The 13,381-nt window shown below is 44.4% G+C and overlaps 1 protein-coding gene and 1 long non-coding RNA gene across 3 annotated transcripts in view; one reads left to right on the top strand and one right to left on the bottom strand.

The window, feature by feature from the left end:
- GCKR (glucokinase regulator) overlaps window positions 1-2,971 on the top strand; it is a 29,921-nt gene extending 26,950 nt beyond the window's left edge. For both annotated transcript variants that reach the window (XM_032976716.2, XM_032976708.2), the window contains 2 exons: window positions 802-936; window positions 1,720-2,971. In XM_032976716.2, coding sequence (XP_032832607.2) covers window positions 802-936; window positions 1,720-1,860 — 276 coding nt within the window. In that variant the 3' untranslated portion in view covers window positions 1,861-2,971. The remainder of the gene's footprint in view (window positions 1-801; window positions 937-1,719) is intronic.
- Window positions 2,972-4,211: 1,240 nt separating this feature from the next.
- Window positions 4,212-4,760, bottom strand: LOC142931316 (uncharacterized). The gene is made up of 3 exons (XR_012947319.1): window positions 4,532-4,760; window positions 4,392-4,487; window positions 4,212-4,298 (listed from the first exon to the last, which is right to left on the bottom strand). It is a non-coding gene; the product is annotated as an uncharacterized LOC142931316 (long non-coding RNA).
- Window positions 4,761-13,381: the final 8,621 nt, after the last annotated feature.

Genomic DNA, 13,381 nt, shown 5'->3' with positions numbered 1-13,381 from the left:
TGTTTTCTGCTATTACAGTATCAGGGACGTGCAGTCAGGGGAGGTAGAGCCTCACCTGTCATACTCCAATGAAAATAGCTGTTACGAAAATTAAAAAAATAATAATCAAATAAAATAAATATTAAGATTTTTCCACTGATCTGTGTTATAAATGTCATTTCTGTACGATTCCAATAATTTTTATAGTCAAAATCGCCAAATTTGCGGAGCTCCGCTACAAATACAGGAAGAGACGTGAGGTGAGGCAGCGACGAGCTCAGCCTCCCCTCTGATTGCGCAACCCCTCAGTAGCTGGATGGAGCGTGGGCAATAAGCGTGTGGCTGTTACTATCTCAGTATGTCACCAATGTAATGTTTGTAGACCCCTTCATTTCATGTCCTCGCCTTCCATACTCCAGGTAACTTATTTCACGTATGTGTATAAAGATATTTAGGCTCGCTGGTCTTGTCATGAAACTCAATGATAAAGCACCAGGGGAGGCAGCAACACATCTACCTCAGTGAGACCACGCCCCCTCCGTGAGGCCACGCCCCCCTCAGTGTGTGAATCAGGCTCTGACACGAGCAAGTGCCTCCCCAGCCATTGACCTCACCGCACGTCACTGTACAGTATATAGTACATCACATTACACTAGGAAATGTATCTTGTGCCCCATGGCATCTCAGTTTATTTTGGGTAAGGCCCATTGAGCTAAGAAGCTCTTTTTCAGGGCATTCTATCTTTGGTAAATTGGTCACGAATGACAATGCATTGCTGGAGACGTGTGGTATTTATATTGAACTGCAGATGATGTGCTTCAGAAATTCACAGGACAACCGCGGAAGGAGTGCCTAAAGGCCTTACTGCGATGCATCTATGAGACAGAGGAGATTTCTGAGGAGACTAGCAATGCAGACATTTCAAGGCACATCCAAGTCATTGCGCACAAAGAAAAGGTGATGTAAACCCTGACTTGTTTATACACATTCGTGTCTGAACATAACGCTCCTTCATGCTGTTTGGTATTAATGGTTTTATTTTTTTGTACTGAACGGCATATGGGCCACAAAGGGAGTTTTTGAATAAAAAGTGGCTTGACAGGAAAAGGCAGTACAGCAAAGTGTGGACTAATCTCGATCTGTTCCACCTGGTCGGGATAGAGTGTTGCCCCCTTCACACCCATGGGTTTTCTCCGGCTTCCTCCAACACGTAGAAATTATTAAAAATTGGCTGAAAATATCTAAATAGATAGATAATTACAGAGCTTGGGCAATTGTTGGTGTCTGCTCACAGCTTGGCTGCTGCCTTCCAGCTTATCTGTGCTTCCTCAAAAAATTGTGGGATGCAATTTGCATGAAGGCCTTACTGGCACGCTGACCAGATGTGGCGCTGCTTTGGCGAGATGTTAACTACCTTACCTGGCTTGCAGGAGGTTGTGGATTCGATCCCGACCCTGATGAATGTCTATTTGGAGTTTTCATGTTTTTCCCGTGGTCGCGGTGGATTTTTATAAATATGCGTTTAGAGTATTTGGCTGCTATACTTTCCACATGATAAGCCACTTCGATGATCTATCATTTGTGATCGCCAGGTCGCATATGAAAAAGAGCTATATAGCTCAGTGTGCCTTACCTGGTAAAATAATTATAGTTTAGTTTTAGTGTAGCATGAACAACGACACTATATTAAAAAAATCGTAAACATTTGGATACATCATGAATCGTTACTGTGGTCTGCAGGTGGTGCCCACTGCCATGGTGGCTCTGCTGTGCGACTGCTCCGTAACAGAGGCACGGAGACTGCTGAGTGAACGTCGCGTCATCAGAGACGCGATTGAGCACTGCCTGGACCTCCGCAGAGAGAGGACACCCATTGTCTGAGCTTTTCACCAAGCAATGTTGGCCAAAAAGACCACGGGGTCCGAAAAGAATTGACACAGACCTGGCCCTTCCTTAATAAAAAAAAAGTCACGGTTTTTACCACAGGCCCAATGGCCCAAACTGCCAGCAGCCTGTAACAAACAGCACTTTTGAAAGTAGAATAGATAAACGATTTTATGTGTTTCTTGAACTGAGCAAGGTTGTTCTAAGAAACTGGTGAGAACAGACGATGGGAGGGTATTCCAAATTGAGCAGTGTGAGCAAATAAGTACAAACACTGGATAAAAACCTATAAATCTCGCCCCGCTCATTGACTTTCACTGTGGTGCATGCTTTAAATGTTACCTTTATGAAATATTGAAATATTTTTGAAGGAGATGATTATTTCCACGGTCATGTGAAATGTTTTTGAAGGAGATGATTATTTCCACGGTCATGTGAATAGGATTGGCAGTTTTATTTTTGACAGTGTCGGCAATTGCTGGAGAATAAATATTTGAACCACTTTAAAAATACTGTATGTAAAATCAGAGCCAAGGTTTAGGGAAGCACTTGTCCATACCTATGATGATACGAGAAAGTTTAATGTAAGATACAGTATAACATTGCCATTCTTTTTAATTACACTTTTAATTTTCTAAAAAGTACCATGACCATCCAAACTATTAAATAGGTATGTAACGGTGCATGCTTACTTGCAATGCTTAAATCATGTGGTAAAAAACAAATTCGAGTATTTGCCACTTATGAAAATTATAAATGCTAATGTTATACTTTGATTAATGGAGCGAACAAAACTGTACAAACAAGGCAGATAACATGAACAACAATAAAAACGACACAAACAACTGATTTTGAATCGAATCACCACCTTTAATCACGATAATTAACTGAATTGTTACCCTCACTGTTAAATAGAACTTGGTCCGTCCCCTGAAGATAATGTTTCCGACCACTTTGCTCAAGTTCACGTTTCTCTTAGGCAGCCCTCATCAAATTGTTCTCATTGCAAGTCAGAAATAACTTTGTATGACATCCCAACACCAAAGAACTTCTTCACCTGACATTTCGAAGACCAATTAAACTCCTGCTTCTGGTGGCATCCATCACATGACTGCCCTGTGGCATTTCTTTTTTTTTCTTGTCCATACATTTCAATCTAAAATGAACCTCCCTGGATACACGCGACTTTATTCAGGAACCAATATCTCGCAGTGGCGAGATATTAACTCCCTTGCCTGGTAGGTAGGAGGTCGTGGGTTCTATCCTGACCCTGACGCCTGTCTATTTGGAGTCTGCATGTTATCCCTATGGTCGCATGGATTTTTCTCCGAGTCCTTCGGTTTTCCCTCCACATTTTTAAACATGCGTTTCGAGTATTTGGCTGCTATAAATTTACAATTGATAAGCCACTTTGTTGAGATATCATTTGTGGCTAGGTCGCTTCTAAAAAAGCTATATAGCTCAGTGGGTCTTATCCAGTAATTAAAAAATGGTTTAGTTTAGAATAACACGTACTTCAAGTTTAGGCAAGATTAACAATTTTAATTATGGTAGTGCAGTAGTTAGTGCGCTGCGGTATGAAACCAGCTCACCGGATTCGATTCCTGCCCACGGCCAGCACCACTGACGATTACCCCTAAGTCGAATCAGCCTCAAATGAGTACCTGGTGCGATGTGTAAACATTGTCATGAGGGAGACAAAGGCGGCCGGGCGTGGTTCTGGCTACCCATCTGCTCGTGTGTCAGGATGGCATTCGTAAGTGCTCGCTAACAACATTTACCCCACAGGTCTAAGGCTATATTGGGGGATCTTTGCCTTGAATAAGTATACTATATGTGTATGATTGTGAGTGTAGCAAACAAATGTAAGTTATACAATTCATAGCCAGTTAGTAATTTTATGATAAAATACAATTCAGATTTTAAATCATGCATCAGTTCACGGTGTTTATAGATCGTATATTGAAACGGTTTTATGGTGGTACTTTTAAGTGCAAATGTCAATCTAAATACACATTGTTACGTAACTATCACCCGCATTTGACGCCAGCCCTTAAACATGAAAACATCTATTAACCAAAAGTGTGCATAATGACAAACTGAACAAATGACCTTTGCCACGAATGCTTATATGCAAGAGTCGGGGGACACTTGTTTTAGGATCCGCTTAAATATACCGTACAATGTCCAGCAACCAGGCACACAACAGGGAGTCACTAGACCGTGCTAGTCACAAACATTGCGTTAACAGCAGCCGTTGATGTCACTCCACTGCCCACTCCACTGCTAGACGAGTGCCTTTCCCACGCTGTTGTAAATCACGGGGAATCATTGGACCAACACCTCACCACGCCGTTGTAAATCACGGGGAATCATTGGACCAACACCTCACTCACCACGCTGTTGTAAATCACGGGGAATCATTGGACCAACACCTCACTCAACACGCTGTTGTTAATCACGTGGAATCATTGGACCAACACCTCACTCACCACGCTGTTAATCACGAGGAATCATTGGACCAACACCTCACTCACCACGCCGTTGTAAATCACGGGGAATCATTGGACCAACACCTCACTCACCACGCTGTTGTAAATCACGGGGAATCATTGGACCAACACCTCACCACGCCGTTGTAAATAACGGGGAATCATTGGATCAACACCTCACTCACCACGCCGTTGTTAATCACGGGGAATCATTGGACCAACACCTCACTCACCACGTTGTTGTAAATCACGGGGAATCATTGGACCAACACCTCACTCACCACGCTGTTGTAAATCACGGGGAATCATTGGACCAACACCTCACTCACCACGCCGTTGTAAATCACGGGGAATCATTGGACCAACACCTCACTCACCACGCTGTTGTAAATCACGGGGAATCATTGGACCAACACCTCACTCACCACGCCGTTGTAAATCACGGGGAATCATTGGACCAACACCTCACCACGCCGTTGTTAATCACGGGGAATCATTGGACCAACACCTCACCACGTTGTTGTAAATCACGGGGAATCATTGGACCAACACCTCACTCACCACGCTGTTGTAAATCACGGGGAATCATTGGACCAACACCTCACTCACCACGCCGTTGTAAATCACGGGGAATCATTGGACCAACACCTCACTCACCACGCTGTTGTAAATCACGGGGAATCATTGGACCAACACCTCACTCACCACGCTGTTGTAAATCACGGGGAATCATTGGACCAACACCTCACTCACCACGCCGTTGTTAATCACGAGGAATCATTGGACCAACACCTCACTCACCACGCTGTTGTTAATCACGGGGAATCATTGGACCAACACCTCACCACGCTGTTGTTAATCACGGGGAATCATTGGACCAACACCTCACTCACCACGCCGTTGTTAATCACGGGGAATCATTGGACCAACACCTCACTCACCACGCTGTTGTTAATCACGGGGAATCATTGGACCAACACCTCACTCACCACGCTGTTGTTAATTACGGGGAATCATTGGACCAACACCTCACTCACCACGCCGTTGTAAATCACGGGGAATCATTGGACCACACCTCACTCACCACGTTGTTGTAAATCACGGGGAATCATTGGACCAACACCTCACTCACCACGCCGTTGTAAATCACGGGGAATCATTGGACCAACACCTCACCACGCCGTTGTAAATCACGGGGAATCATTGGACCAACACCTCACTCACCACGCCGTTGTAAATCACGGGGAATCATTGGACCAACACCTCACTCACCACGTTGTTGTAAATCACGGGGAATCATTGGACCAACACCTCACCACGCTGGTCAGCGCGCGTTGGTGAAGCTGTGAGAGGACAAGAAGCGGGCTCCAATATCTCACTCGCCACCTATGTTCACTGTGGACGCGGAATCAAAGTGGAGGGGTGGTGGTGGGGGAGTCGACGCCGGGCTCACGGCGCGGTGTTGCTAACCGCTGCGCCACCGCTCCACATGACGCATTGAGCGGCACACAGATTAGTCATCCTGGCGCTGCGGTTATTTGAACATGACGAGAGGGGAATTCAGTAGACATTGCCCTCACTAATCATATTAAGTGTTCATAATAATCATCGATTTACAAGCAGTCACCGTTTCAAACCGCGTCAATTCTAATCGACCTTGGAACGAATGAAAGCCAGTTGTTCATATGTTAATTATGTTAAGCAAAAAGCTGTTAAAGGAAACGTTTCAAAATGTAATTCGTATCATGCCCCATTGTGTACAGTGCAGTGTCCAACCCTTATCCACTCTGTAGCCTCTATGTGCAATGAAGATGGCTCATTGCCCGAAACGTCACCTTCGATTAGCACCGTTGGCTACGTACGCGGCAAAATAATTTCATCATACTGTATTTACATATTATACTGGTAGGAACCTCCTGGTTACACCAGCCCACAGGGGAATATTGTGTCCGTCCGTCTGTCGTGCATCCAACAATGGTAGGGGTGGGGCTGGGTGGAGAGGGGAGGGTGGGGAGGGGCTGGGTGGGGAGGGGAGGAGCTGGGTGGGGAGGGTGGGGAGGGGCTGGGTGGGGAGGGTGGGAGGGGTGGGGCTGGGTGGGGAGGGGCTGGTCACCCCGTGGTGCCCTTATAAAACTCAACGTTTAACCTACTCACGCCGGCTTGTGCCCGCCTTCACAGTCGGGCATATTTGCGGAATACACCACGTGGTGCCGCCGTTGACCCTGGCCATTGACCGGGCAACCCAACGTTCCTACCAGCTCCCTCCGCAGGAATGTGTTTAACGGTACTTTTCCGTTTAAGACAGGGTTATTAACGAATGTATTGAGTTGATGTCACATTCTGTGACGTGTGTCGAAAGAGCGATTGTTTCCCTCGTGTTTATGGAACAAATGTAACGAAAAAAATGCAACTTGTAAATCATTAAACGATTTAGTTACCAGGTGAAGCCTACGGATCTGTTGCCTCTTTGTCACCCATTGAAGTGGCTTAAAGACTCAATAATAATCATCATCATCGCACGTGGGAATTTAGAGTAGCAGCCAAATCATCTAAACGCGAGGTTGTTTCATAAATGTTCAGGGCAAAAAAAACGGAGGAACCCGGAGAACGATCCACGGGAATCCCAAATACACTACGGGCGTCGCAAGGATCGGGGATCGAACCCAATGATCCCTGCATAGAGGGCGAGGGAGATCGATAAACCTGTGCGAGGCGCAGCAGAGTTATAGGAGAACAATTGGCCACACAAGAGCATCATGAATAGTCATGAGGAGGGTCATTTGGTTTATCGCATGTTGATGTAAATCCATACGAGTAATTCCCATTTACAAGTAAACTGCATTATTGATCAACAACCACGCTTATCCTTGCATAATCAAGAACCAACACTAGACAGGTAATAGGGGCCGTCTATAAATGACGTCACGCGATTTTGGACGATTTTTGACCCTCCCCCCACCCCATGTTGTGCTATGAAAAAGGACCATTGCCCGAAACATCGCCTGTTATACGTTTTTTTTCTTCTTTTGCGGCCACAACAATATTGACGAATGTGTTGGGAGTTTTAACGTTATCGTATTTTGTGGCATCTGAATTGCCGTAATATATGTTTTACTTAACCTGTACGGTACAGATCACGTGTTGTGAACTACTGCTGGACAAATGGTATCCCCACAGACCAGGTGTAACGAGACATACTTAACCATACCAATCGGTGGGGTTTCGTACAGGTGGAGATTTAGGGAGTCACGTGTTCCCAGATTGGTATTAAACACGGAGGCTTTCGAGATCGTTATTATCCATAATAGAGGTCGTTTTTTTGTTGTTGGGTAAGATCGCGTAAATATAAACGTATCGTCCCCGGGTTCACAAAATAAACGGCGCCACTGATGTTACACCTGCTGCGTGTACACAAAACCTCCGGCACGTGTTGTGATGTCGGGATTCGACCGTGTCCGTCCGGTGCTCGCCCAGACTGCATTGGCTTCCGCTTTGCAGAACGAAGCCATTATCAGCTGGCACTCATTTACACACAAAGTGCTTGGCCGCAAATTAACCACGATACCTTTGCTGATCTCGTCAAGGTACATAAACCATCATCACGCAAACTCCGGTCTACCTCCAAGCTGTGTTTGGATGGCCATCGAACAACGACGGTTCACTGCATCGAGCGCTTTCAGACGCGCTTCTGTGGCCGTCTGGAACGCTCTTCCGATATTAGGAAGCCACTGGAGCGATGCACTTTCAAATAATCTAGATTGAAACTCATTTATTTAGAAATGCGTTTTGTGCTTAGTTTGTTGTCCTTCCCCTGCACCTCCGATTAGCGTGGGTTGGCTCCGTAGGGTGCGAAATAAGTTCGAATTGGACTCCGGTTTCCCATGAGTAGAGGGCAGTGTGCTAATAACCACTGCTGCGCCCTGCCCTGATATTAAAGGTACAGTTTAAACATATCAGTCTTACCCCTCTTTTTGCAGGAGGGTCCTGATTTAAGGATGTTTAATTAATTCCATTATTGAGAGAGAGATAGAGAGAAAAAACATCAACGCACTTATCATCACACTTTGGCCTTAAAAGAAAAAAACCTATACACTGTAATCGGCGACGTTACGGATAATGGCCCTTCTTCATAGCACATCATCAAATAATTTGTTTATTATAATTACATAACTAAGGCTCATTTAGTGGGTCTGTCCTGGGTACATGTTGCTCAGACCCACCACTTTACACCGCTGTACAGCATTGGCAGGCCTTCTTCCGAAAGACGCCGCTCTGTGTGAATGAACACTTACAATATTCACGCAAAACACACGGGATGCATACGCCATTGCGCACATTTGAATCAACAAGCGTTATTAAGTCGTGTGCTGTGATGCATAATTCATGGTATACTTAAAACATTAAGAGCCCGTGGAATGGATAATTATAAATTAATTATGAACGGATTTGGGTTCTCAGCTTGCGGCCAAGAAGATCATGCAATGGTCAACAGATTTGAGTACATCGGTGTCTGTGCCATATAGGCTGGCTACGAATTCGCTCATTGTGTGTACAGTGTGTTGAACTTCTTTCACCCCGTACGTAACCAACCCGCGCTAATCGGAGGTGTGGGGAAGGGCAACAAACTAAACACAAAAAGTAGTTTTGAAGAAGTGAGTTTCTCAATCGAGATTATTTAAAAATGCATAGCTCCAGTGGCTTCCTAATATCGAAAGGAAGAGCGTTCCAGACGGCCGCAGAAGCGCATCTGAAATCTCGCGATGCGGTGACCGCCGTCTTTGTTCGATGGCCAGCCAGTCTCTATTTGTTTTCTTTTAAGGCCAGTTTCTTTTTTGACGAATGTGTTTTCAATCTTTGATTGACTATTTAAATTCAGGATGAATTCCCCATCGTCGTTTTTAAGCGTAATCTCGAGCAGCGTTCTTGTACTGAATATACATGGTGATCCAGATGTCTTGTGACCCTCAATTAATTGACCCTTGCATTGCTTTTCTGTTGTAGATTCATTTCTGTTTTAAATCAACTTTATTTAAAAATACTATGTTTTAGTTAATTAAATGGGGGTCACAAGACATCGTGACTACCCTGTACAATAATTTGACTGTAATTGATCTCATTTAACATGTTAGAGATATGACTAGACGTGTAACTACAATTCACACTCAGCGCGATACCCATGTATGTATGTAGGGATTCGAAGTCATCGCTTGATTCAAGAGTCGATCACCGTGACTCGTTTTCAACATCCGTGGCCAATACTCTCTAATTTTCTCCCGCCGAGTGACTGCGGGGTTTATACGTGGACCCAAACAGACACATCTCTGAATCCAAACCAATCGATTCCCACGCGCATGATTAGATGCATTGATTACCTACCATGAGCGTAATACCATGCTAATGAATTGAATGATGCATCGTTACAATGTGCGCATTGTTGTTGTGTTTGTACATCAACCCGTGGCCTTGTGCGTACAGTGCATAGAGTTTTAAATTACATTTTACCAAATGAAAAAACCGGGCTATAAATACCGGTTACCGGTTTTCAGCACGAATATATAGACATGTATATGAGTAAACGTGGAATTAATTTATCTTCTTAACTGAGAAACGAAGGGAGCTGCTGCCACAATGGTGTTTATCGTTGTCACATTGGACTTGCAAATTAGGATGTCGCCGGTTCGATTGCACCACCGGCCCTCCTTCCAGCATCGGTCCATCCAACAGTATAAGTGAGTAACACCACGGTGAGCAGATCGGAAGGTGAAGTGTGCTGGGGTAAGGTGTGGTTGTACTGCCAGCTCTTCCCAGAGATGTCAGGGCCGACGTGGAAGAGTAGACCAAACACCCTCCAGCGCTCCCTTGAGTAAGCCATTTCAGGGCTGCACCTTCACCTGTTTTAAAAACTAAAAATTAGCGCAAATGTACCACGCGGTGATTTAGGCCACTGTGCGATGAGGGCATGTATTCCTAAAATGCCACTGGAATCGGTTTATGGCTCCTTAACTGGTCATCGTTTTCATAACCGAAAATATTTAAATGATTAATCGGTTTAGCAGTTATTTTTAACCCTAATAGTGTAGTAAGAACAATACGTTTGCGAAGATAGAGCACGTTTTAGATGCAATTTGAAGTAAACATTAATTGCAGTAAATATAACATAGCATTGAACATAAAGTCTTTATACTATTTTCGTCTCGCCGCGATGGCGAAATGTTAACTACCTCGCCTAGTTTACAGGAAGTCGTGGGTTCGATCCCGACCCTGACGCCTGCTCTATATTTGGAGTATGCAAGATCTCCCCGTGGTTGTGTGGATTTTTCTCTGGGTCCTGTTTTTTCCCTCCACATTTAGAATCAGCATGCATTTAGAGTAATTGACTGCTATACATTTCCACATAAGGCACGTCGTTGAGCTATAATTTGCGGCCAGATTGCTTCTGAAAAATAGCTATATAGCTAATTGGGCCTTACCTGGTAAAAAAGTGCCTCAATTTAATGTGTAAATCAGACCAGGAGGCTGAAACAGAGGTAATGGTGCAGATCTGCAAGTACTTTCTGATGGAGGTACTGAACCCTGCAAGCTTCATCAGTGCATTCACCGAAACCTTCGTAATTGGAAAAATAAAATATGATTTCTTCAAAACATAGGTATATGTTTTATTAGTGCACAAAATGAACCATGCATCAGTTGCACACAAAATCACTGTGTTCAAAGAACAAAACCAACAAAACATGAATTTCACGCAAAAACATAACTCAATGAATATTTACTGCAAATCAATGTGACTTTTGCTGTTGCCTTTCAGATACAAGTTCAGAAATGCGCGGCTTCACCTTGGCAAGTGCCACTCTAATATCATTTTCGCAACAAAGTCTGTTCCTTTTCTTAGTTTTTATGTCTACCATCCTCGAAAAAGATTGCTCGCAAAGATACGTTGTAACAAACGGCGTGAGTATCTCAAGGGCTTTCTTAGCAATAAGAGGGTATGGTACGATTTGGTGACACCAAAACGTTGAGAGCGTTGTTGTTCTGAAGAGTTGCTGTTGAAGCTGGCTCTGCTGAAGTTCAATTATTTCCTCGAGGTATTCATCGTTGACATCTGCTGTTGCAACACTAAACGTGAACGGCTGTCTCACCCATGCTGGATATGACTCTCTGGTGGGGAAGTATCCGTCGAGAGACTTTGCGAGCTCATCTAAGTGCATGGCGAATTGCTTGCTTCAGCTCCCAGGTACAGAAATGTCTCCAATTCCAGACACATCTTCGATCTTACTTACACAGTCGTCCAGCAGGGGAAAGTTTGCGAAGTTATCATTCTCTGTTCGTCGTTTCCATGAAGGTAACTTTTTTTTAAACGCCTTCAGGCTTTCTTCCGCTTCGATGATGTTGACTCTACCGCCCTGCATCTGTCGATTGAGATGATTGAGAGCATCGAAAATATCGGCCATGTACGCCAAAATGAGAATGAACTCAGAATTTTCGAAGCAATTTGCGTGACAATGTTGGTACTCTCGCAATAACAGGGCTAATTCCACACGCATGGCAAAAACACGATTCAGCACCTTTCCCCAGGATAACCACCAAACGTTAAAATGGGACAGAAGTACCTCGAATTCAGAGCCCATTTCCTTACACAGCTCTTTGAAGATGCGGTGCTTCATAGCAATATTTCGCACGTAGTTCACAAATTCAACTACAATTTTTAATACTTCTGCCAGTTTTGGAGGCAAGGTTTTTGTTGCCAACGCATGCCTGTGTAGAACACAGTGCGTAACAATGATGTGTGGTGCATCGGATTTCACCAGCGCTCCAAAACCAGAGTGTCGTCCCAGCATGGCTGGAGCTCCATCCGAACAAACTGCAGAAACCACATTCCACGAAAGATCGTTGTCTCTGAAGATGTCATCCACGAGTTTCTTCACATCGACTGCCTTGGTTGTTGTAAGAGGCTTACAAAATAAAACAATCTTTCTTTATCACGTCGTCTTTCATATAACGCACGAATACAACAAGCTGGCTTAGATTGGAAACGTCGGTGGTCTCGTCGAGTTGGAGGCTGAATTTTCCTGGGCTTGAAATCAGATCTGCAACTAATTGAGCCAAGATGTCATCGCTCATGTCCTCTATTCTGCTGCTGATCGTGTCATTTGAAAGAGGATAATTTATCTTCTGCTGCTGATCGTGTCATTTGAAAGAGGATAATTTATCTTCAGCAGCTTTTCGCATCTTCAACGCAGCTGGTTTTACGAGTGTTTCACCAATGGTGTGTGGTTTGCCCTGCTTTGCGATCAGGTACGCAACTTCGTACGATGCTGTGAGGATCGGTTTGTCGATGGGTACAAAGCCAAGAACAGGCAGAGTAGCCTTCTCATCGAATCTGCCTCTCTTCACCTTGAATTCAGCGAGCGTTGTATTCTTGTATTTCCCATCTCCATGCAGCTTTAGGAAGTGTTCCTTTAGTTTTGCCGGTGCTAGACTAGAATTGCTCAACTTGGCATTGCAAATCATGCATTGAGGACGCTGATTCCCATCACGTTCCTTTATACACGTGAATCCATATTGTACGTATTCGTCCAACCACTTTATTTTTTTGCTCGACATAGTGAGTATGAAGGGATTGAAAGATTAAAAGAAAATCACAAATGACGTACAATCACAACAGCCGCAAGTCGACTACTGAGCGCACCAAGTTCCTGATCACGCCACGTGCAGCCAATGATGGCCAAGCGGAGCGTGACGTCACGAATAATACAAGTGGGCTGAATTTATTTTGTGTGACACATTTTTACTAAGCAACTAAATATTTGTAATCTAACACGGCGAAGAAAAATTGTGTGTTGCCAATGTTTTGTGACGGCCGACAAAAACGACCTGACATTGCCAGTGCGAATCGGGCTGCTACACTGTGTGTCTTGACCCCTGCCGAACCCCGGAGAGTGATCCAACCAACCCCTGGGGTTCGATCGAACCCAGCTTAAGAACCACTGCTCTAGAGGGTATTTTTGACCTACACTTCTACCCTGCGA

The sequence above is a fragment of the Petromyzon marinus genome, chromosome 3, assembly GCF_048934315.1.
Source record: "Petromyzon marinus isolate PM22_M1 ecotype Great Lakes invasive population chromosome 3, UKy_Petmar_22M1.pri1.0, whole genome shotgun sequence".
Taxonomy (NCBI): Eukaryota; Metazoa; Chordata; class Hyperoartia; order Petromyzontiformes; family Petromyzontidae; genus Petromyzon; species Petromyzon marinus.
This window is presented reverse-complemented; position numbering and strand designations above follow the sequence as displayed.